Source organism: Phyllobates terribilis, unplaced genomic scaffold, assembly GCF_046119375.1.
Source record: "Phyllobates terribilis strain yellow unplaced genomic scaffold, ASM4611937v1 Scaffold_13__5_contigs__length_258822181, whole genome shotgun sequence".
NCBI classification, from domain to species: domain Eukaryota; kingdom Metazoa; phylum Chordata; class Amphibia; order Anura; family Dendrobatidae; genus Phyllobates; species Phyllobates terribilis.
In genome coordinates, this window is record NW_027362773.1 from 245070308 (window position 1) to 245092477 (window position 22170).

At 46.8% G+C, this 22170-nt stretch overlaps 1 protein-coding gene across 1 annotated transcript in view; it reads right to left on the reverse strand.

Moving 5' to 3' along the window:
• Window positions 1-22170, reverse strand: part of CUNH16orf78 (chromosome unknown C16orf78 homolog) — a 239201-nt gene that overhangs the window by 33812 nt on the left and 183219 nt on the right. The window contains exon 4 of the mRNA XM_073657952.1: window positions 10418-10544. Within this exon, the coding sequence (XP_073514053.1) occupies window positions 10418-10544 (127 nt within the window). The remainder of the gene's footprint in view (window positions 1-10417; window positions 10545-22170) is intronic.

The following is a 22170-nucleotide window of genomic DNA, read 5'->3' on the forward strand; positions in this document are numbered from 1 at the left end:
CACCTCTTTACCCGCAACAGCCAGCGTGATTGGCAGGTCATCATTTTCTTTGGAGGTGGTAACACCAGCTGGTCTTGAGCGCTGTCCGACATCGATAGCACCACCTTTGGATCAAGGCAACCTAACATGTCCGCCTGCATCTTCCTCACAGACCGGCAGTTTGCCGGGGACACCCTTATCAACCCCGTCTAAGCACAATAGCCAGCCCTCGGTCCCTCAGATGTGGACAAGTAAAAGACCATTTCCTCCTAGCCATGAGAAAGCTAAGAGGTTGAATTTCACCATCTGCAAGCTCTTGGCTACAGAAATGCTGCCTTTCCGCCTGGTGGACACAGAGGATTTTCGAGACCTTATGTCCGTCGCAGTGCCCCAGTACCAGATGCCCAGTCGGCACTACTTCTCAAAGAAAGGTGTGCCTGCGCTCCACCAGCATGTCGCACACAACATCACCGCTTCTTTGAGAAACTCTGTGTGTGACAGGGTGCATTTCACCACAGACACTTGGACGAGTAGGCATGGACAGGGGCGTTACATGTCGCTGACTGGGCACTGGGTAACTATGGTGACAGCAGGACAAGGGGCTGCTGTCCAAGTCTTGCCGTCCCCACGAGTTGTGCGTCAATCCTCTTTATGTCAAAGTTCCTCCACTGCTTCTGCCTCCTCAACCTCCTCTCGGTCTTCCACCTGCACCCAAAGCCTGTCTGGTCATGCCACAAGCTTTCTAACTGCGCAGAAGGGATCCTGCACACCTCCTTACTATGCTGGCAGTAGGGCTCAACGTCATCAGGCGGTTTTTACATTGAAATGTCTGGGAAATGTGAGTCACACAGCTGAGGAGTTGTGGTCAGCTCTGGAGAACCAATTTCATGAATGGTTGTCTCCACTGGACCTGAAACCAGGGAAGGCCGTGTGCGACAATGCTGCAAACCTGGGTGCGGCCCTTCGCCGGGGCAATGTCACACACGTGCCTTGTATGGCTCACGTGTTGAACCTGGTTGTCCAGCAATTTTTAGCCCACTATCCCAGACTAGATGGCCTTCTGCAGAGGGCACGGTCGCTGTGTGCTCACTTCCGCCGTTCGCATCCCGCAGCTCAGAGACTTACATCTCTACAGAAGTCGTTGGGCCTGCCACTTCACCGGCTAAAATGCGATGTGCCTACCCGGTGGAATTCAACTCTGCACATGTTGCAGCGACTGTGGCAGCACCGACAAGCCCTGGTGCAATACGTTCTGACGTATAGCCTGGGCCAACGAGATTCAGAGGTGGGGCAAATCACGCTGGAGGAGTGGTCTCAGATCAGGGACCTATGCACCCTTCTGCACAGTTTTGAAATGGCGACGAAGATGTTTAGTGCTGACGATGCCATTATCAGCATGACTATTCCGGTGATTTACATGCTGGAGCACATGTTAAACAGAATTCGGAGTCAGGTGGTGGCACAAGAGGAGGTGGAGGAAGTAGAGGAGGAGGAGTTGTATGCGGAAGGGCTAACATCTGCAAGGTCCAGACGGTCGGCAGCACCAAGGCGGCAGGCATGTGAGGGTGGGGGAGATGATTTTACCAGGGCGCATGGTAGCAGCCAAACTAGTGAGGAAGGTGCAGGAGCCCAGGAAGAAGTGGAGGACGAACTGATGGAAGACTCATCAGATGAGGGAGACCTTGATCACATTTCTGTTGTGCGAGGTTGGGGGGAGAGGACAGAGGAAGGAAGCATGATTGTTACCTCGCCACCAACACAACAGGGACTTGGTGCTCCTGGATGCGCAACACACATGAGTGCCTTCTTGCTGCACTACCTGCAACATGACCCTCGAATTGTGAGAATTAGAAATAATCCTGACTACTGGGTTGCCACACTGTTAGATCCCCGGTACAAAAGTAAATTTGCAGAAATTATTCCTGCCATAGAAAGGGATGCACGCATGCAGGAGTATCAGCAGAGACTGTTGCAGAATCTTACATGTGCTTTTCCACAAAATACCAGTGGTGCACGTAGTGAATCTCACAGTTCCAACTTGCCAACCGTGGGACCGTCAAGTGTTCAGCACTCAAACCGTAACAGAACCACAGTATCTGCTGGTAACATCAATTTTGCGGAATCATTTCACCACTTTTTTAGCCCATCCTTTGCAAGGCCACAGGAGACAAGAAGTCTGACACATAGTCAACGCCTAGAGACGATGGTACAGGAGTATCTCCAAGTAAACATTGAAGCCACGACTGTGTCACTGGACCCTTGCTCTTTTTGGGCTTCCAATCTGGATAAATGGCCGGAGCTAGCCACTTACGCCTTGGAGATCTTGTCATGCCCCGCAGCCAGCGTTCTGTCTGAACGTGTGTTCAGCGCTGCTGGTGGTGTGCTGACAGATAAGCGCACGCGGCTCTCCACTGATAATGTAGACAGACTCACGATCATAAAGATGAACAAATCATGGATCCGAAACGACTTTTCTACCCCTGTGTCATCCTGGGGAGAGTAAAAGCTTGATGATTGGTTAAAATCACCCTACCAACCGTTTTAAGCTTTCAAATTACTAATCATGTTTATCTGTATCTTGACTGGAAAATAATTTGGGCTTTGTAGCAGTGTGCAGCACTGATCCTATTAGGCCATCTATAATAAGCTTCACCAGATTTAAAATTAAAAATAATTTTTAGCTGCATCTAGCCCGGAAAATAATTTTGGGGCTCCGAGATGCGCAAGACACATAAGTGCCTTCTTGCTGCACTACCTGCAGCATGACCCTCATATTGTCAGAATTCGAAGTAATCATGACTACTGGGTTGCCACACTCTTAGATCCCCCAAACTTTTCGATCAACCTTTTCATTTTAATAAAGACCAAAAAAATGGTCATTTTTGAAATTATAAGCATTAGCAGGTTGTTAGAAACTGAAATCAGTTTTCAACTCAAAACTTTATTCTAGGTGATGTTACATTTTCACATAGGACCCCTTGTTCGAAAGGAGCTTCTGAACTCTCTCGTCCATTGAATTTGTCAGGTTTTGGATGGTTTCTGCTTCAATTGTTTTGCATGAGGACAGAATACCCTCCCAGAGCTGTTGCTTAGATGTGAACTGCCTCCCGCCATCATAGACACTCCTTTTAATGATGCTCCAAAGGTTCTGAATGGGGTAGAGGTCAGGGGAGCATGGGGGTCACACCATAAGTTTGTCCCCTTTTATGCCCATATCAGCCAGAGATGCAGATGTTTTATGTGCAGCATGAGATGGTGCATTATCATGCAGAAAAATGATCTTGCTGTGAAATACACGGTTCTTCTTCTTGAACCATGGCAGGAAGTGCTGTTTGAGAAAATCCACATACATTATGGAGTTCATCTTTAGCGCCTTCAGGGATCCTAAAGGGGCCGACAATCTCTCTCCCCATGATTCCAGCCCAAAACATTACTCCACCTCCTCCTTGTTGGCGCTGTAGCCGTGTTTGCGTGGGGTGTCCATCAACCAGCCATCCTCCACTCCATTCATCTGGACCATCGAGCGCTGCATGGCACTCATCCGTGAACAAAACAGTTTTGAAATCAGTCTTCATGTAATGTTTGGCCCACTGGAGCCGTTTCTGCTTGTGTGAAGTGGATAGAGGAGGTCGACAGGATGGCGTATGCACAGCTGCAAACCTCTGAAGGACCCTGCATCTTGTTGTTCGGGGGACATTGGAGGCACAAGCAGCTTCAAAAACTTGTCTGCTGCTATGACAAGGCTTTTTTGCCGCTGCTCTTTCAACCTGACGTAATTGCCTGTAGGAAAGAGTCCTCAATTTGCCCTTATCAGCACGCACACGTGTGTACTGTGAATCAGCTACATACTTCTTGATTGCCAAGACACTTCATCCTGATCATCGCACAATGTTGATTGTAGTCATGCCTTGACCTAAACACTCCACAATTTGTTGCTTCTCAGCAGCCGACACATCCTTTTTCTTTCCCATTTTGGCAGAAAATGTAGGCTGCTTAATAATGTGAGAGAGCCTTCTTAAGTAGTCTTGCCTTTCATTGGACACACCTGCCAAACTAATTAGCACAGGTGTCTGCAATTGCTTACAGTGATATAAAGAGCCCTGACACACATCACCATCAATGAGTTTAACTGACAAACAAACAAATTCTTCCCTTATCACTCCTAAACACTTTTTGCATAATAATTTGGAACGCGGTGTACATGTGCTTTTCCACAAAACACCAGCGGTTCACGTAGTGAATCTTACAGTTCTAACTTGCCAACCGTGGTCTGTATGGAGTTGTTCAATAAAGGGCCCAAAATTAAGATAACATAGATGGGAGAGGTCTCTATGAATAGGAATTCCTAAGTATTTGATACCCTGTGAGGGCCAGGCAAAGGGAAAGTTGGACTGGATGGAATCCTATATGGATTTAGGGAGGGAGACATCGAGGGCCTCAGACTTCGCTGCATTGATTTTAAAATTTTACCATGTAACAAAGTGATCTATTTCAGCCATAACAGCAGGGATGGATATATGTGATTGAGTGATATATACTAGGACATCATCAGCAAATAGAGAGCACTTGTACTCGGTGCCTCCCACCTCAATCCACCTAATATTGGGGTTATGGCGAATTGATGAGAGCAGGTGCTCCGTCACTAGGATGTATAAGAGAGGGGACAGAGGACATCCCTGCCTTGTCCCATTGGTGATTGTGAAAGGTGATGAAAATGTTCTGACGCACCCCCTGGGCCTTGGGACACCCGGAGCCGGACCCTTTTTGGTGGATGCTGGTGGTTGTAGTCTTCGTGGCGGCGATGGCTCAGGGCGGTCAAACCAGTGGCGGAACTATTTATGTGGTTTTGATGTTTAAATGTCCGACTACGCCACCCGTGGATTGCGGTCAGAGTGAACCGCCGCTACAGGGCAGACCGCTAAGGCTGGTGTTGTGGGTGCAGCAGAGCGTAGCATAACTCCCCACGGGAGGAGTATAGCCTCAGGGCAGTGTATGCGGAGGATGGGGGTGATGGTGCAGGGCAGCAGCAGTAACGACACGGAGTCAGTGATGCAGTTCAGGGCCTTTACTCACAGTTCTTATTATCCAGACCACGTCTGCAGGTAACGGCTGCCCACGTCGTACTGTGCTCACCAGGTGAGGGGCTCAGACAACTCACAGATAACTTTGGAGCGCTTCACAGGACCCCCTTTGTGTGTCCTTTGTCTGGCCTTTCTTACCAACACTTCTGTCCGGCTGCCTCGGGCCTCCTCTTGGTAAACTTGGCGCCAGTTTCCCTGACCCTATGTGGTGCCTTCCTAGCGGGTGGAGCAAGGGGCTGCGCCACATAAAATGTCAGAGCCTCCGGTTTCTAGCTGAGGGTCGTTTCCTGCCTCCACTAGTTCGGGGACCGGTCTCCCCCTTTGGCCTGACCCCTCCACGCAGGTGGATTCGGGCGTGCGGTGGCGACTCGCCCGTCTGCACCCCTGGGATCCCTTCATTCCTCGTTCCTGGAGCCTTCTCCGCTCCTCTTCCTTCCTTCTCCCTCTTGCAGGCCTGGGCCTCTGTTACTAGGCCCGCCTCCGGAGCAGAGCTCATGCAGAGCCCCTGCTCCCTGCCACTTCTGCTCAGACTTCTCTGCACTGAACTAAGATGGTGCCCACCTTTTATACTCCCTTCTCAATGCACCCAGGAACTGTTTCCTCCCTGCTCCTGCACTGCAGGGTTCCCCTTCCTCAGTGTTCCCTCCCCCCACTCCAGCCAGGGACAGGGACTGTCGTGCCCATCTCAGGGGCATATTGGTCGCCCTGCCCCACGGCAATGTGGTGTAATGCATGCAGGTGTCGGGTCCTGATCCACACTCCATCCTTATCTGAGAGTGAGATATCACACCTCTGGGTGAGGTGCAATACGTCTGTAGCAACCGAGCCCTCGGTGCTACAGTTCCATTTATCTTCAGCCTAGGTGACGTATTGTGATACAGGGCCGTGAGTTTGGCTATAAAAGGGTCCCCTAGACCCCTACCCCAAGCTTTTTAAGAGAATCATATATGGCGTGCCAGGAGACTCTATGGAATGCTTTCTCAGCATCCAACGAGAGTATCTACTTACAAATTTTTAACTGCATCTAGCCCAGGAAATACTTTGTGCCTAGTAGCAGTGTCTGCTAGTCAGCGGATTATCCCGGCTGTTAAGCAAGCTACACCACCTGTAGTTTGGACACTTAATTTTTTCAAAGGAAATGCTTCGGGACCACGGGATACTCAGTGAAGAGCATCAGGAGGCACCCCAAGGCATAGGGGCTGGGACTGGCACTAGGATGCCTTGCGGTGGACAGCCGAGCTCGATCCTTATAAAAGCTTTTTAACTGCAGCAGCTTTAGTGGACGCTACTGGAGCTGGAATTACGCGGCTGCTGGCATGAGACTTGCCCTCCAATAGATCCTTGTAAATGGATTTAAAGTGTATTCATTCAAATTAGAGGGACAATTTAAATTAAAAAGCTTAGAGCTGCCTCCACCACAGGGGGGCTCTCTCGACCCACCAGCGGACAGGCACCAGTATTGGGAGAGGGGGGCTGGCCGTCAGGGTTCACCGCGGCTCTGGCACAAACCCGGCGACACGGAGGTGGCACGGGCAGGAGCGGACTGGCCGTCTCGGCTTCTCACTTTTTGGATTTTAGAAGGGCATGACATGCCTATATCTGTGTCTCCCCCTCCTTTTACTCCTCCACCTCTTTTCTTTTCGCATGACTATATGAACTTGTCACTTTTCCATGTGTTAGTTGTGTCTTCTGAGCAGTTTGTCAGCTTTTGGACACCTTTGAAGGTGTTTTCTATGTGTTTCTATGTGTTTTTGTTTGCCTGCCATTGGTTTTAACGGTGTTCGAAGGTGTTCGACGAACAGTTCGACGAACAGTTCGGCGAACATACGGGTGTTCGACGAACCGAACCGAACTCGAACACTACGGGGGTGGCTCAACACTACTGCTTATATCTAACCTGTGCTGCTTATATCTCACTCGTGCTGCTTATATCTCACCCATGCCACTTATATCTCAAATGTGCTGCTTATATTTCACCTGAGCTTCTTATATCTCACGCGTACTGCTTATATCTCACCCGCACTTCTTATATCTCACCAGCGCCGCTTATATCTCACTCGTACTGCTTATATCTTACCCGCACTTCTTATATCTCACCTGCGCTGCTTATATCTCACCCATGCTGCCTATATCTCACCCGTGCCGCTTATATCTCACATGTGCTGCTTATATCTTACCCGTGCAGCTTATATCTTACCCGTGCAGCTTATATCTCACCCGCGCTGCTTATATCTCACCAGCGCTGCTTATATCTTACCCGTGCAGCTTATATCTTACCCGTGCAGCTTATATCTCACCCGCGCTGCTTATATCTTACCTGCACTGCTTATGTTTCCCCAGTGCAGCTTATATCTCCCCAGTGCAGCTTATATCTCACCCGCGCTGCTTATATCTCACCCGTGCAGCTTATATCTCACCTGCGCTGATTATATCTCACTCGTGCTGCTTATATGTCACCCGTACTGCTTATATCTCACCTGCGCTGATTATATCTCACTCGTGCTGCTTATATCTCCCCAGTGCTTCTTATATCTCCCCAGTGCTGCTTATATGTCACCCGTGCAGCTTATATCTCACCCGTGCAGCTTATATCTCACCCGTGCAGCTTATATCTCACCCGTGCTGCTTATATCTCACCCGTGCTGCTTATATCTCACCTGTGCTGCTTATATCTCACCTATACCGCTGATATCTCAACTGTGCTACATATATCTCACCCGAGCAGAATATATCTCACCTGCGCTGCTTATATCTCCCCAGTTCTGCTTATATCTCACCCGTGCTGCTTATATCTCACCAGTGCTGCTTATATCTAACCTGTGCTGCTTATATCTCACTCGTGCTGCTTATATTTCACTTGAGCTGCTTATATCTCACGCGTGCTGCTTATATCTCACCCGTGCTGCTTATATCTCACCAGTGCTGCTTATATCTCACCAGTGCTGCTTATATCTCACCAGTGCTGCATATATCTCACCAGTGCTGCTTATATCTAACCTGTGCTGCTTATATCTCACTCGTGCTGCTTATATTTCACCTGAGCTGCTTATATCTCACGCGTGCTGCTTATATCTCACCCATGCTGCTTATATCTCACCCGTGCTGCTTATATCTCACCCACACTGCTTATATCTCACCCATGCTGCTTATATCTCACCCATGCTGCTTATATCTCACCCGTGCTGCTTATATCTCTCCTGCACTGCTTATATCTCACCAGTGCTGCTTATATCTCACCCATGCTTCTTATATCTCACCCGCACTGCTTATATCTCACCAGTGCTGCTTATATCTCACCCGCGCTGCTTATATCTGACCCGTGTAGAATATATCTCCCCAGTGCTGCTTATATCTCACCCATGCCGCTTATATCTCACCAGTGCTGCTTATATCTCACTCGTGCTGCTTATATTTCACATGAGCTGCTTATATCTCACCAGTGCTGCTTATATCTAACCTGTGCTGCTTATATCTCACTCGTGCTGCTTATATCTTACCCGTGCCACTTATATCTCACATGTGCTGCTTATATTTCACCTGAGCTTCTTATATCTCACGCGTACTGCTTATATCTCACCCGCACTTATTATATTTCACCAGCGCCGCTTATATCTCACTCGTGCTGCTTATATCTTACCCGCACTTCTTATATCTCACCTGCGCTGCTTATATCTCACCCATGCTGCCTATATCTCACCCGTGCCGCTTATATCTCACATGTGCTGCTTATATCTTACCCGTGCAGCTTATATCTTACCCGTGAAGCTTATATCTCACCCGCGCTGCTTATATCTCACCAGCACTGCTTATATCCTACCCGTGCAGCTTATATCTTACCCGGGCAGCTTATATCTCACCCGCGCTGCTTATATCTTACCCGCACTGCTTATATTTCCCCAGTGCAGCTTATATCTCCCCAGTGCAGCTTATATCTCACCCGCGCTGCTTATATCTCACCCGTGCAGCTTATATCTCACCTGCGCTGATTATATCTCTCTCGTGCTGCTTATATGTCACCCGTGCTGCTTATATCTCACCTGCGCTGATTATATCTCACTCGTGCTGCTTATATCTCCCCAGTGCTTCTTATATCTCCCCTGTGCTGCTTATATGTCACCCGTGCAGCTTATATCTCACCCGTGCAGCTTATATCTCACCTGCGCTGATTATATCTCTCTCGTGCTGCTTATATGTCACCCGTGCTGCTTATATCTCACCTGCGCTGATTATATCTCACTCGTGCTGCTTATATCTCCCCAGTGCTTCTTATATCTCCCCAGTGCTGCTTATATGTCACCCGTGCAGCTTATATCTCACCCGTGCAGCTTATATCTCACCCGTGCAGCTTATATCTCACCCTTGCTGCTTATATCTCACCTGTGCTGCTTATATCTCACCTATACCGCTTATATCTCAACTGTGCTACATATATCTCACCCGAGCAGAATATATCTCACCTGCGCTGCTTATATCTCCCCAGTGCTGCTTATATCTCACCCGTGCTGCTTATATCTCACCAGTGCTGCTTATATCTAACCTGTGCTGCTTATATCTCACTCGTGCTGCTTATATTTCACTTGAGCTGCTTATATCTCACGCGTGCTGCTTATATCTCACCCGTGCTGCTTATATCTCACCCGCACTGCTTATATCTCACCAGTGCTGCTTATATCTCACCCATGCTTCTTATATCTCACCCGCACTGCATATATCTCACCAGTGCTGCTTATATCTCACCCGCGCTGCTTATATCTGACCCGTGCAGAATATATCTCACCCGCACTGCTTATATCTCCCCAGTACTGCTTATATCTCACCCGTGCTGCTTATATCTCACCCGTACTGCTTATATCTCACCAGTGCTGCTTATATCTCACTTGTGCTGCTTATATTTCACCTGAGCTGCTTATATCTCACCCGCGCTGCTTATATCTCACCCGTGCTGCTTATATCTCACCCGCGCTGCTTGTATCTCACCCGTGCTGCTTATATCTCACCCGTGCTGCTTGTATCTCACCTGCGCTGCTTATATCTCACCTGCGCTTCTTATATCTCACCTGTGCTGCTTATATCTCACCCGCGCTGCTTATATCTCACCTGTGCCGCTTACATCTCACCTGTGCCGCTTACATCTCACCCGCGCTGCTCATATCTCACCTGTGCCACTTATATCTCACCTGTGCTGCTTATATCTCACACGCGCTGCTTATATCTCACCCGTGCTGCTCATATCTCACCTGCGCTGCTTATATCTCACCTGTGCCACTTACATCTCACCCGCTCTGCTTATATCTCACCTGTGCCGCTTATATGTCACCTGGGCCGCTTTTATCTCTCCCGTGCTGCTGATATCTTACCTGTTCTGTTTAAATTGCAAGCTGGTTGATGATTGGTGCTGAAAATATTGAGCTGGTGATCAGAAGACAAGGCATTAGATTTTCCATCTTCTTGCTGATTTTCAAAGAGAGCAACGCTGCTTGGTTTCTTAATGTACATTTATAAAGAAAAGGAAAAAACAGAAAACAAAAACATCAGTGATGGAAGTGGAAACAGAAAAAGAGTCAAATGCTAAATAACAGCCTTGATGTATCCAATCGACATGTAATAGAGTATGTTAGATTTCGAATGAGGTTCCACTGATTACTCAAGAAATAAGAATATTACTACATTCTATGCTATTTTTTACTGCCTATAACTCACTAAAATGACAATAAAGAAATATACAGCGCTAGTATGAACAAAGCCTAAAACGTACAAACTCATACAGCAGGCTATTGATCTCATAGAGATTCTTTAGAAGTCACACAATTGTATTCATCTTTTGTGTAGGTCTCAAGCTTAAGGCTTAGCTTTCATTTCCAGGATTTTCTAGCGGTAGTCCTTCCTTATCAGCAATCAATATCCGGACCCCCACAATGAGCAGATGGAAGGTAGCACAGTTCCAGATAGAAAAAGCACACTACACAGCCCCTTCACTGTTTATTCAGGAACAGTAATGTCCATGTGAATGTGACTGCGCCTGGTACTGCAACTCAGTCCCATTCACTTGACTACAGTATATTAAGCTGCTGTACCAGGCACAGTCATATATTTAGTTGGGATGAGGAGGAGGGAATAGGGATTGTGCTTCTCATCTTTTTTATATTCAAAACTGGAAATGCATCCATGAAAAAGATTTGAGGTCAACTCCTGCATTTTGCTAAAAAATAAGCTGCAGCAGTACAGCAAATTGTATACACAGCCTTACTGCATTAGTAAAAAAGCCCTTTAGTATCACGGCTATATTGCATTAGTAAACCAGCTTTTTAGTATCACTGCCATACTGCATTAGTAAACCAGTCCTTTAGTATCACTGCCATACTGCATTAGTAAACCAGTCCTTTAGTATCACTGCCATACTGCATTAGTAAACCAGCCCTTTAGTATCACTGCCTTACTGCTAGTGTTGAGCGAACATGCTCGACACTGCTCGGTACTCGCCCGAGCATCACGCTACTCGGGATGTTCGGCGAGCACCGAGCATTTCCGGGTTACTCGGGCATGAGCTAGGGTCTCCGCCCTGCATGTTTGGCGCTCTTTACAGAGCCAATGAACATGCAGGGATTGCCAGCCAGTCACTGTAATGCTGCAGCCATGTTGTTTGTGGGCATTACAGTGATTGGCTGGCCACACCTCGAGTATTTAAAATGGGGCGCCGCCATCTTGGACACAGTCGCTCCGGATTAGACAGTGTAGGGACAGAGCTGCTGATTTAGGGAGAGATATAAACTGCAAAATAGTTAGTGTAGGGTCTGTAAAGGCTGCCAGAACAAACAAACAGTCCTTTTCAGGACTAATATCCATCCCAGATACCAGGCAGACAGGCTGTATAGGAGACACAGTGGTTATACCAGCAAACGCATTACAGTCCTGTGTGCTCCTGTTGCTGAAATTGCTGGACTTAGCACCAGGTGTCGGGGTCCAGGAAAAATCCTTTTTTTTTCATCTAAATCCTCCTTTTTTTTTCCTCCTTCACACTGTACAAATACTCGTCTTATTAACCTTTTGGTGTTTCCCCCCCCCCCCCCAAAAAAAAAGGGTGTCTCTGATTTTTCAGACACAAATATAACTGTTGAAAATAGTCTGGTGTAGGCTAGAGAAACAGAAGTGTTGTTTTGCACTTCCACGGTTCAAACCTCTGTATTATCCATTTTGGGCCATTTGTATCTAAAAAAAAAAACAGTTTGAGTGTGTCGCTCACTGTTCAGCCGCAAATATCTCTATTTACAAAAGTGTGGTATACCCCAGTAAGCAATAACTGTGGTTTTGCCATCCCACGGTAAAAAATCTCTATTATTCAGGTTTTGGTATTTTTTTCCGTAAAGAAAAACAATAGTGTCTCCTGACTGTTGTGACACAAAAATATATCTGTTGAAAATAGTCTTGTGTAGGCCCGACATCCCAGTGTGGTTTCGAAGTTCCACGGGTCAAATCACTGTACTATCCAGTTTTGGGCCTTTGGTATCTAAAAAAAAAGCAGCTTGAGTGTGTCGCTCACTGTTCAGCCACAAATATCTCTATTTAAAAAAGTGTGGTATACCCCAGTAAACAATAACTGTGGTTTTGCCATCCCACGGTAAAAAATCTCTATTATTCAGGTTTTGGTAGTTTTTTCCGTAAAGAAAAACAGTAGTATCTCTTGACTGTTGTGACACAAAAATACATCTGTTGAAAATAGTTTTGTGTAGGCCCGACATCCCAGTGTGGTTTCGCAGTTCCACGGGTCAGATCGCTGTACTATCCACTTTTGGGCCTTTGGTATCTAAAAAAAAAGCAGTTTGAGTGTGTCGCTCACTGTTCAGCCACAAATATCTCTATTTAAAAAAGTGTGGTATACCCCAGTAAACAATAACTGTGGTTTTGCCATCCCACGGTAAAAAATCTCTATTATTCAGCTTTTGGTATTTTTTTCCGTAAAGAAAAACAGTAGTGTCTCCTGACTGTTGTGACACAAAAATATATCTGTTGAAAATAGTCTTGTGTAGGCCCGACATCCCAGTGTGGTTTCACAGTTCCACGGGTCAAACCGCTGTACTATCCAGTTTTGGGCCTTTGGTATCTAAAAAAAAAGCAGTTTGAGTGTGTCGCTCACTGTTCAGAAGCAAATATCTCTATTTAAAAAAGTGTGGTATAACCCAGTAAACAATAACTGTGGTTTTGCCATCCCACGGTAAAAAATCTCTATTATTCAGGTTTTGGTAGTTTTTTCCGTAAAGAAAAACAGTAGTATCTCTTGACTGTTGTGACACAAAAATATATCTGTTGAAAATAGTGTTGTGTAGGCCCGACATCCCAGTGTGGTTTCGCAGTTCCACGGGTCAGATCGCTGTACTATCCAGTTTTGGGCCTTTGGTATCTAAAAAAAAAGCAGTTTGAGTGTGTCGCTCACTGTTCCGCCGCAAATATCTCTATTTAAAAAAGTGTGGTATACCCCAGTAAACAATAACTGTGGTTTTGCCATCCCACGGTAAAAAATCTCTATTATTCAGGTTTTGGTAGTTTTTTCCGTAAAGAAAAACAGTAGTATCTCTTGACTGTTGTGACACAAAAATATATCTGTTGAAAATAGTTTTGTGTAGGCCCGACATCCCAGTGTGGTTTCACAGTTCCACGGGTCAAACCGCTGTACTATCCAGTTTTGGGCCTTTGGTATCTAAAAAAAAAGCAGTTTGAGTGTGTCGCTCACTGTTCAGAAGCAAATATCTCTATTTAAAAAAGTGTGGTATAACCCAGTAAACAATAACTGTGGTTTTGCCATCCCACGGTAAAAAATCTCTATTATTCAGGTTTTGGTAGTTTTTTCCGTAAAGAAAAACAGTAGTATCTCTTGACTGTTGTGACACAAAAATATATCTGTTGAAAATAGTGTTGTGTAGGCCCGACATCCCAGTGTGGTTTCGCAGTTCCACGGGTCAGATCGCTGTACTATCCAGTTTTGGGCCTTTGGTATCTAAAAAAAAAGCAGTTTGAGTGTGTCGCTCACTGTTCCGCCGCAAATATCTCTATTTAAAAAAGTGTGGTATACCCCAGTAAACAATAACTGTGGTTTTGCCATCCCACGGTAAAAAATCTCTATTATTCAGGTTTTGGTAGTTTTTTCCGTAACGAAAAACAGTAGTGTCTCCTGACTGTTGTGACACAAAAATATATCTGTTGAAAATAGTCTAGCGTAGGCCCGACATCCCAGTGTGGTTTCGCAGGTCCATGGGTCAAATCGCTGTACTATCCAGTTTTGGGCCTTTGGTATCTAAAAAAAAAGCAGTTTGAGTGTGTCGCTCACTGTTCAGCCGCAAATATCTCTATTTAAAAAAGTGTGGTATAACCCAGTAAACAATAACTGTGGTTTTGCCATCCCACAGTTAAAAAATCTCTATTATTCAGCTTTTGGTAGTTTTTTCCGTAAAGAAAAACAGTAGTGTCTCCTGACTGTTCTGACACAAAAATATATCTGTTGAAAATTGTCTTGTGTAGGCCCGACATCCCAGTGTGGTTTCGCAGTTCCACGGGTCAAATCGCTGTACTATTCAGTTTTGGGCCTTAGGTATCTAAAAAAAAAGCAGTTTGAGTGTGTCGCTCACTGTTCAGCCGCAAATATCTCTATTTAAAAAAGTGTGGTATACCCCAGTAAACAATAACTGTGGTTTTCCTCTTCCACGGTTCTAATCTACTCTTTATTACCCTTTTTCCATTGGTAGTGCAAGTGTATGCTATATTACTTCATTTACAATGGGCAAGGCGCGTGGCAAGGGACGTGGAAGTGGACGTTCTGGTGATGGTTCGTGCAGAGGACGTGGCCGAGGCCAAGGTGAAAATGTGCCACAACCAACAGCCACATCTTCTCGCTCCCACTTCTTGACCGAATTACTAGGGAAGCACAGAACAACACCAGTATTGAGAACTGATCAGTGTGAACAGGTTATTAATTGGATAGCAGATAATACTTCCAGTTACCTGGGCACCACCACCTCTGGTCTGTCTTCCACACGGTCAACTCTTAGTAGCCGTGAGTCTCGACTGCATACTCCTCCTCACCCTGATGCTCCTTCCTCCCACCATGCCGCGTGTCGTCAGACAACAAGTGATCCCTCACTTGGACACTCTGAAGAGCTGTTCACTGGTCCATTTCCATATTTGGGCCCCTCGCCTGATACGATTGAAGTGGTGGAAGAGGAGATCCCATGTTGCGATGCAAAAATATTTGAACAGCCACGGCCACAGGAAGTCGACGTTGGCAATCTGTCACAAGAGGTGGACGATGACGAGACACAATTGCCAGGAAGTGAGGAGGAGGATCGTGGTGTGCAAGTGGAAGAGGAGGAGGTGGTGGATGATCTAGTAACTGCCCCAATGTGGAAGGAGGACATGCAGAGTGAGGCCAGCAGCACACAGGGGGAGGGAGGCAGAGTACCCCAACAGGCAGGAAGAAGCAGTGTGGTGGCCGCAGACAGAAGGCAGGCAACCGTTCCCCGTAACACCAACACGAGGGACGTTGCCAGTACAAGCGGTAGGTCTTCCAGAGTCTGGAATTTTTTTAAAGACTCTGCTGATGACCCCAAAAAGGCCATATGTTCCACCTGCCATGCCAGCATCAGCAGGGGTGACAAAACTACCAGCCTGACCACCACCAGCATGATCAGGCACATGGCAGCAAAGCACCCGACTTTGTGGGGCGAAACCCAGGGTCCACGACCAGTGTCAGCGGGTGTCACCACTGCTTCTTCCACTGTTGTGCGTGCAATAGAATCCCCTGTTGTGTGTGCAAGGCAATCCCCTGTCCATACTGCATGTAAAGATGCCCCCTCCTCTCAGTCACTTGTTATGGCAGTTTCTCAAGAAACAGCATCAACGTCCACGTCCACGTCCCACCGCAGCGTTCAATTGTCCATATCCCAGACCTTTGAACGAAAGCGGAAATTCGCAGCTAACACCCTACAGGCCACAGTCCTAAATTCGCACATTTCACGACTGCTTGCATTGGAAATGCTGCCTTTTAGGCTGGTGGAGACGGAATCCTTCCGCAATCTTATGGCGGTGGCCGTCCCTCGGTACTCGGTCCCCAGCCGACACTATTTTGCCCGGTGTGCCTTCCCCGCACTACACAAGCATGTGTCCCAAAGCATCTGCCGTGCCCTCAACAACGCAGTTACTGGGAGAGTCCACCTGACAACGGACACGTGGACAAGTGCTTGTGGCCAGGGACGGTACATCTCTCTGACGGCACACTGGGTAAACATAGTGGAAGCCGGGACCCAGTCGGACCTTGAGACGGAACACATCCTCCCCACACTGAGGATTGCGGGCCCTATGTCAGTCAGAGTTGCCCCCACAGTGTACAGCTCCTGCGCATCCTCCTCCTCCTCCTCCTCATGTTCAGCCTCCATCTCAGATATCACCACATCAGTTACAAGTTGGAAGCATTGCAGTACTGCCTCCGCCAAGCGGCAACAGGCTGTGCTGAAACTCATAAGCTTAGGTGAAAAACCTCACACTGCTTGTGAGTTGTGGACAGCTGTGAAAGAGCAGGCAGATCTGTGGCTGAGACTGCTGAACCTAAATCCCGGCATGGTCGTGTGTGACAATGGCCGTAACCTGGTGGCGGCTCTGAGGCGAGGTGAGATCACACACGTACCATGCCTGGCTCATGTGCTTAACCTCGTGGTTCAGCGGTTTCTTAAATCGTACCCCGAGTTGCCAGATCTGCTCGTGAAAGTACGCTGCCTGTCAGCTCATTTTCGCAAGTCAGCTACAGCTTCCGCCGCCCTTGCTGTGTTGCAGCAGTGTTTGCAGCTTCCGGCACACCGACTGGTGTGTGATGTCCCCACACATTGGAACTCTACCCTCCAGATGTTGCAAAGGATTTGTGAGCAGAAGAGAGCAGTTGTGGAGTACCAGCTGCAACAAGGCTGACGATATTCAGGTCAGACTCCACACATAAGACCTCAGGAGTGTACCTGGATGTCTGACATATGTACCATCCTGACAAACTTTGAGGAGGCCACCAAGATGGTGAGTGGCGATGACGCCATCATTAGTGTCAGCATCCCACTTGTCTGTCTTTTGCAAAGCTCTCTGCAGAGAATTAAAGAGGAGGCATTGCAGCCAGAGTATGATGAGATGGATCAAGAAGCCGTAGCAGGCGATTACACACAGCCCAGCCTCATCTCATCCCAACGTGCATTGGGGGACAATGAGGGAGAGGAGGAGGAGGAGGAGGAAGAACAGGAGCTGCTATCATGCATTGTAGACGGTAGTACCTGTACAAGTGTCATACCGTCGGTTCAGCGTGGGTGGCCTGAGGACAGGGGGGAGGAGGAAGAGGAGGAGGAGGAGGAGGAGAGCATGGTTAGTCGTCATCTTGGTGAGGACACGGAAATCTTGCCCGTTACCAGTCTGGCACGCATGGCTGACTTTATGTTACGCTGCCTAAACCGTGACCCTCGCGTTGTCAAAATGTTGGGTGACAGTCATTACTGGTTGGTGACACTTGTAGACCCCCGCTACAAGGAGAACTTTCACTCTCTTATTCCTGAGGTGGAGAGGTCTACAAAAATGGGGCAATACAAGAAGGCCCTTGCTGCAGAACTCTTAAAAAAATTCCCATCTGAACATGCTAGCGGCAGAGGTCACAGTTCGTTGCCCAACCAAGGCGTACAGGTGAGAGAGATGCAACTCCAATCCAGCAGAGGCAGGGGAACACTGTCAACATTCTGGGACAGTTTTCTGACACCCGCCCAGCTTACAGACCCTGAGGCGCGGGATACTCTCACAAGGAGTGGAAAGTTTCAAAAGATGGTGAGGGAGTACCTTGCCGATCGCACCAGCGTCCTCCGTGATTCCTCTGTGCCTTTTATTTATTGGGTATCCAAGCTGGACACTTGGAATGAACTCGCTCTGTACGCCTTGGAGGTCCTGCCCTGCCCTGCCGCTAGTGTGCTATCGGAGCGTGTTTTTAGTGCAGCTGGGGGAATTATAACTGATAAGCGCACTCGCCTGTCAACTGACAATGCTGACAAGCTGACCCTTATCAAAATGAACAAGGGCTGGATTGGGCCAGACTTCTCATCACCACCAAATGACAGCAGAGTAACATAAAGTCAAATCCACTGTGTTATTTCGGGAGGTGTATTCACATGCACCGCTTCATACCCACACATGGGTATACGCTTCCTCGTTTCAGCTGTTTAATCTTCTTCCTCTTATCCTCAGCCTCCACCACCACTATACCACCAGGGTGCCAGCATAGCAAGTTCCTCCGTCCTTATTTTTGGCAGCTATTGCTTGCAAGGCATAAGCAAATACTATGGGACACCCACTCCCCAATAATGGGACTTATGTTTGTAATATGCTGTACTGCATGGCTCTTGTAAGGGGCATTGCAAGTTGCTCCGTCCTAATTTTTGGCAGCTTTTGCTTGGAAAGCATAAGCAAATACTATGGGACACCCACTCCCCAATAATGGGACTTATGTTTGTAATATGCTGTACTGCATGGCTCTTGTAAGGGGCATTGCAAGTTGCTCCGTCCTAATTTTTGGCAGCTTTTGCTGGGAAAGCATAAGCAAATACTATGGGACACCCACTCCCCAATAATGGGACTTATGTTTGTAATATGCTGTACTGCATGGCTCTTGTAAGGGGCATTACAAGTTTCTCCGTCCTAATTTTTGGCAGCTTTTGCTGGGAAAGCTTAAGCAAATACTATGGGACACCCACTCCCCAATAATGGGACTTATGTTTGTAATATGCTGTACTGCATGGCTCTTGTAAGGGGCATTGCAAGTTGCTCCATCCTAATTTTTGGCAGCTTTTGATTGGGAAGCATAAGCAAATACTATGGGACATCCACTCCCCAATAATGGGACTTATGTTTGTAATATGCTGTACTGCATGGCTCTTGTAAGGGGCATTGCAAGTTGCTCCGTCCTAATTTTTGGCAGCTTTTGCTGGGAAAGCATAAGCAAATACTATGGGACACCCACTCCCCAATAATGGGACTTATGTTTGTAATATGCTGTACTGCATGGCTCTTGTAAGGGGCATTGCAAGTTGCTCCGTCCTAATTTTTGGCAGCTTTTGCTGGGAAAGCATGAGCAAATACTATGGGACACCCACTCCCCAATAATGGGACTTATATTTGTAATATGCTGTACTGCATGGCTTTTGTAAGGGGCATTGCAAGTTGCTCCGTCCTAATTTTTGGCAGCTTTTGCATGGAAAGCATAAGCAAATACCATGGGACACCCACTCCCCAATAATGGGACTTATGTTTGTAGTATGCTGTACTGCATGGCTCTTGTAAGGGGCATTGCAAGTTGCTCCATCCTAATTTTTGGCAGCTTTTGCTGGGAAAGCATAAGCAAATACTATGGGACACCCACTCCCCAATAATGGGACTTATGTTTGTAATATGCTGTACTGCATGGCTCTTGTAAGGGGTATTGCAAGTTGCTCCGTCCTAATTTTTGGCAGCTTTTGCTTGCAAGGCATAAGCAAATACTATGGGACACCCACTCCCCAATAATGGGACTTATGTTTGTAATATGCTGTACTGCATGGCTCTTGTAAGGGGCATTGCAAGTTGCTCCGTCCTAATTTTTGGCAGCTTTTGCTGGGAAAGCATAAGCAAATACTATGGGACACCCACTCCCCAATAATGGGACTTATGTTTGTAATATGCTGTACTGCATGGCTCTTGTAAGGGGCATTACAAGTTTCTCCGTCCTAATTTTTGGCAGCTTTTGCTGGGAAAGCTTAAGCAAATACTATGGGACACCCACTCCCCAATAATGGGACTTATGTTTGTAATATGCTGTACTGCATGGCTCTTGTAAGGGGCATTGCAAGTTGCTCCATCCTAATTTTTGGCAGCTTTTGATTGGGAAGCATAAGCAAATACTATGGGACATCCACTCCCCAATAATGGGACTTATGTTTGTAATATGCTGTACTGCATGGCTCTTGTAAGGGGCATTGCAAGTTGCTCCGTCCTAATTTTTGGCAGCTTTTGCTGGGAAAGCATAAGCAAATACTATGGGACACCCACTCCCCAATAATGGGACTTATGTTTGTAATATACTGTACTGCATGGCTCTTGTAAGGGGCATTGCAAGTTGCTCCGTCCTAATTTTTGGCAGCTTTTGCTGGGAAAGCATGAGCAAATACTATGGGACACCCACTCCCCAATAATGGGACTTATATTTGTAATATGCTGTACTGCATGGCTTTTGTAAGGGGCATTGCAAGTTGCTCCGTCCTAATTTTTGGCAGCTTTTGCTTGGAAAGCATAAGCAAATACCATGGGACACCCACTCCCCAATAATGGGACTTATGTTTGTAGTATGCTGTACTGCATGGCTCTTGTAAGGGGCATTGCAAGTTGCTCCATCCTAATTTTTGGCAGCTTTTGCTGGGAAAGCATAAGCAAATACTATGGGACACCCACTCCCCAATAATGGGACTTATGTTTGTAATATGCTGTACTGCATGGCTCTTGTAAGGGGTATTGCAAGTTGCTCCGTCCTAATTTTTGGCAGCTTTTGCTTGCAAGGCATAAGCAAATACTATGGGACACCCACTCCCCAATAATGGGACTTATGTTTGTAATATGCTGTACTGCATGGCTCTTGTAAGGGGCATTGCAAGTTGCTCCGTCCTAATTTTTGGCAGCTTTTGCTTGGAAAGCATAAGCAAATACTATGGGACACCCACTCCCCAATAATGGGACTTATGTTTGTAATATGCTGTACTGCATGGCTCTTGTAAGGGGCATTGCAAGTTGCTCCGTCCTAATTTTTGGCAGCTTTTGCTGGGAAAGCATAAGCAAATACTATGGGACACCCACTCCCCAATAATGGGACTTATGTTTGTAATATGCTGTACTGCATGGCTCTTGTAAGGGGCATTGCAAGTTGCTCCGTCCTAATTTTTGGCAGCTTTTGCTGGGAAAGCTTAAGTAAATACAATGGGACACTCACTCCCCAGTAATGGGACTTATGTTTGTAATATGCTGTACTGCATGGCTCTTGTAAGGGGCATTGCAAGTTGCTCCATCGTAATTTTTGGCAGCTTTTGCTGGGAAAGCATAAGTAAATACTATGGGACATCCACTCCACAATAATGGGACTTATGTTTGCAATATGCTGTACTGCATGGCTCTTGTAAGGGGCATTGCAAGTTGCTCCATCCTAATTTTTGGCAGCTTTTGCTGGGAAAGCATAAGCAAATACTATGGGACACCCACTCCCCAATAATGGGACTTATGTTTGTAATATGCTGTACTGCATGGCTCTTGTAAGGGGCATTGCAAGTTGCTCCGTCCTAATTTTTGGCAGCTTTTGCTGGGAAAGCATGAGCAAATACTATGGGACACCCACTCCCCAATAATGGGACTTATGTTTGTAATATGCTGTACTGCATGGCTCTTGTAAGGGGCACTGCAAGTTGCTCCGTCCTAATTTTTGGCAGCTTTTGCTTGGAAAGCATAAGCAAATACTATGGGACACCCACTCCCCAATAATGGGACTTATGTTTGTAATATGCTGTACTGCATGGCTCTTGTAAGGGGCATTGCAAGTTGCTCCGTCCTAATTTTTGGCAGGTTTTGCTGGGAAATCATAAGCAAATACTATGGGACACCCACTCCCCAATAATGGGACTTATGTTTGTAATATGCTGTACTGCATGGCTCTTGTAAGGGGCATTGCAAGTTGCTCCATCCTAATTTTTGGCAGCTTTTGCTGGGAAAGCATAAGCAAATACTATGGGACACCCACTCCCCAATAATGGGACTTATGTTTGTAATATGCTGTACTGCATGGCTCTTGTAAGGGGCATTGCATGTTGCTCCATCCTAATTTTTGGCAGCTTTTGCTTGGAAAGCATAAGCAAATACTATGGGACACCCACTCCCCAATAATGGGACTTATGTTTGTAATATGCTGTACTGCATGGCTCTTGTAAGGGGCATTGCAAGTTGCTCCGTCCTAATTTTTGGCAGCTTTTGCTTGGAAAGCATAAGCAAATACCATGAGACACCCACTCCCCAATAATGGGACTTATGTTTGTAATATGCT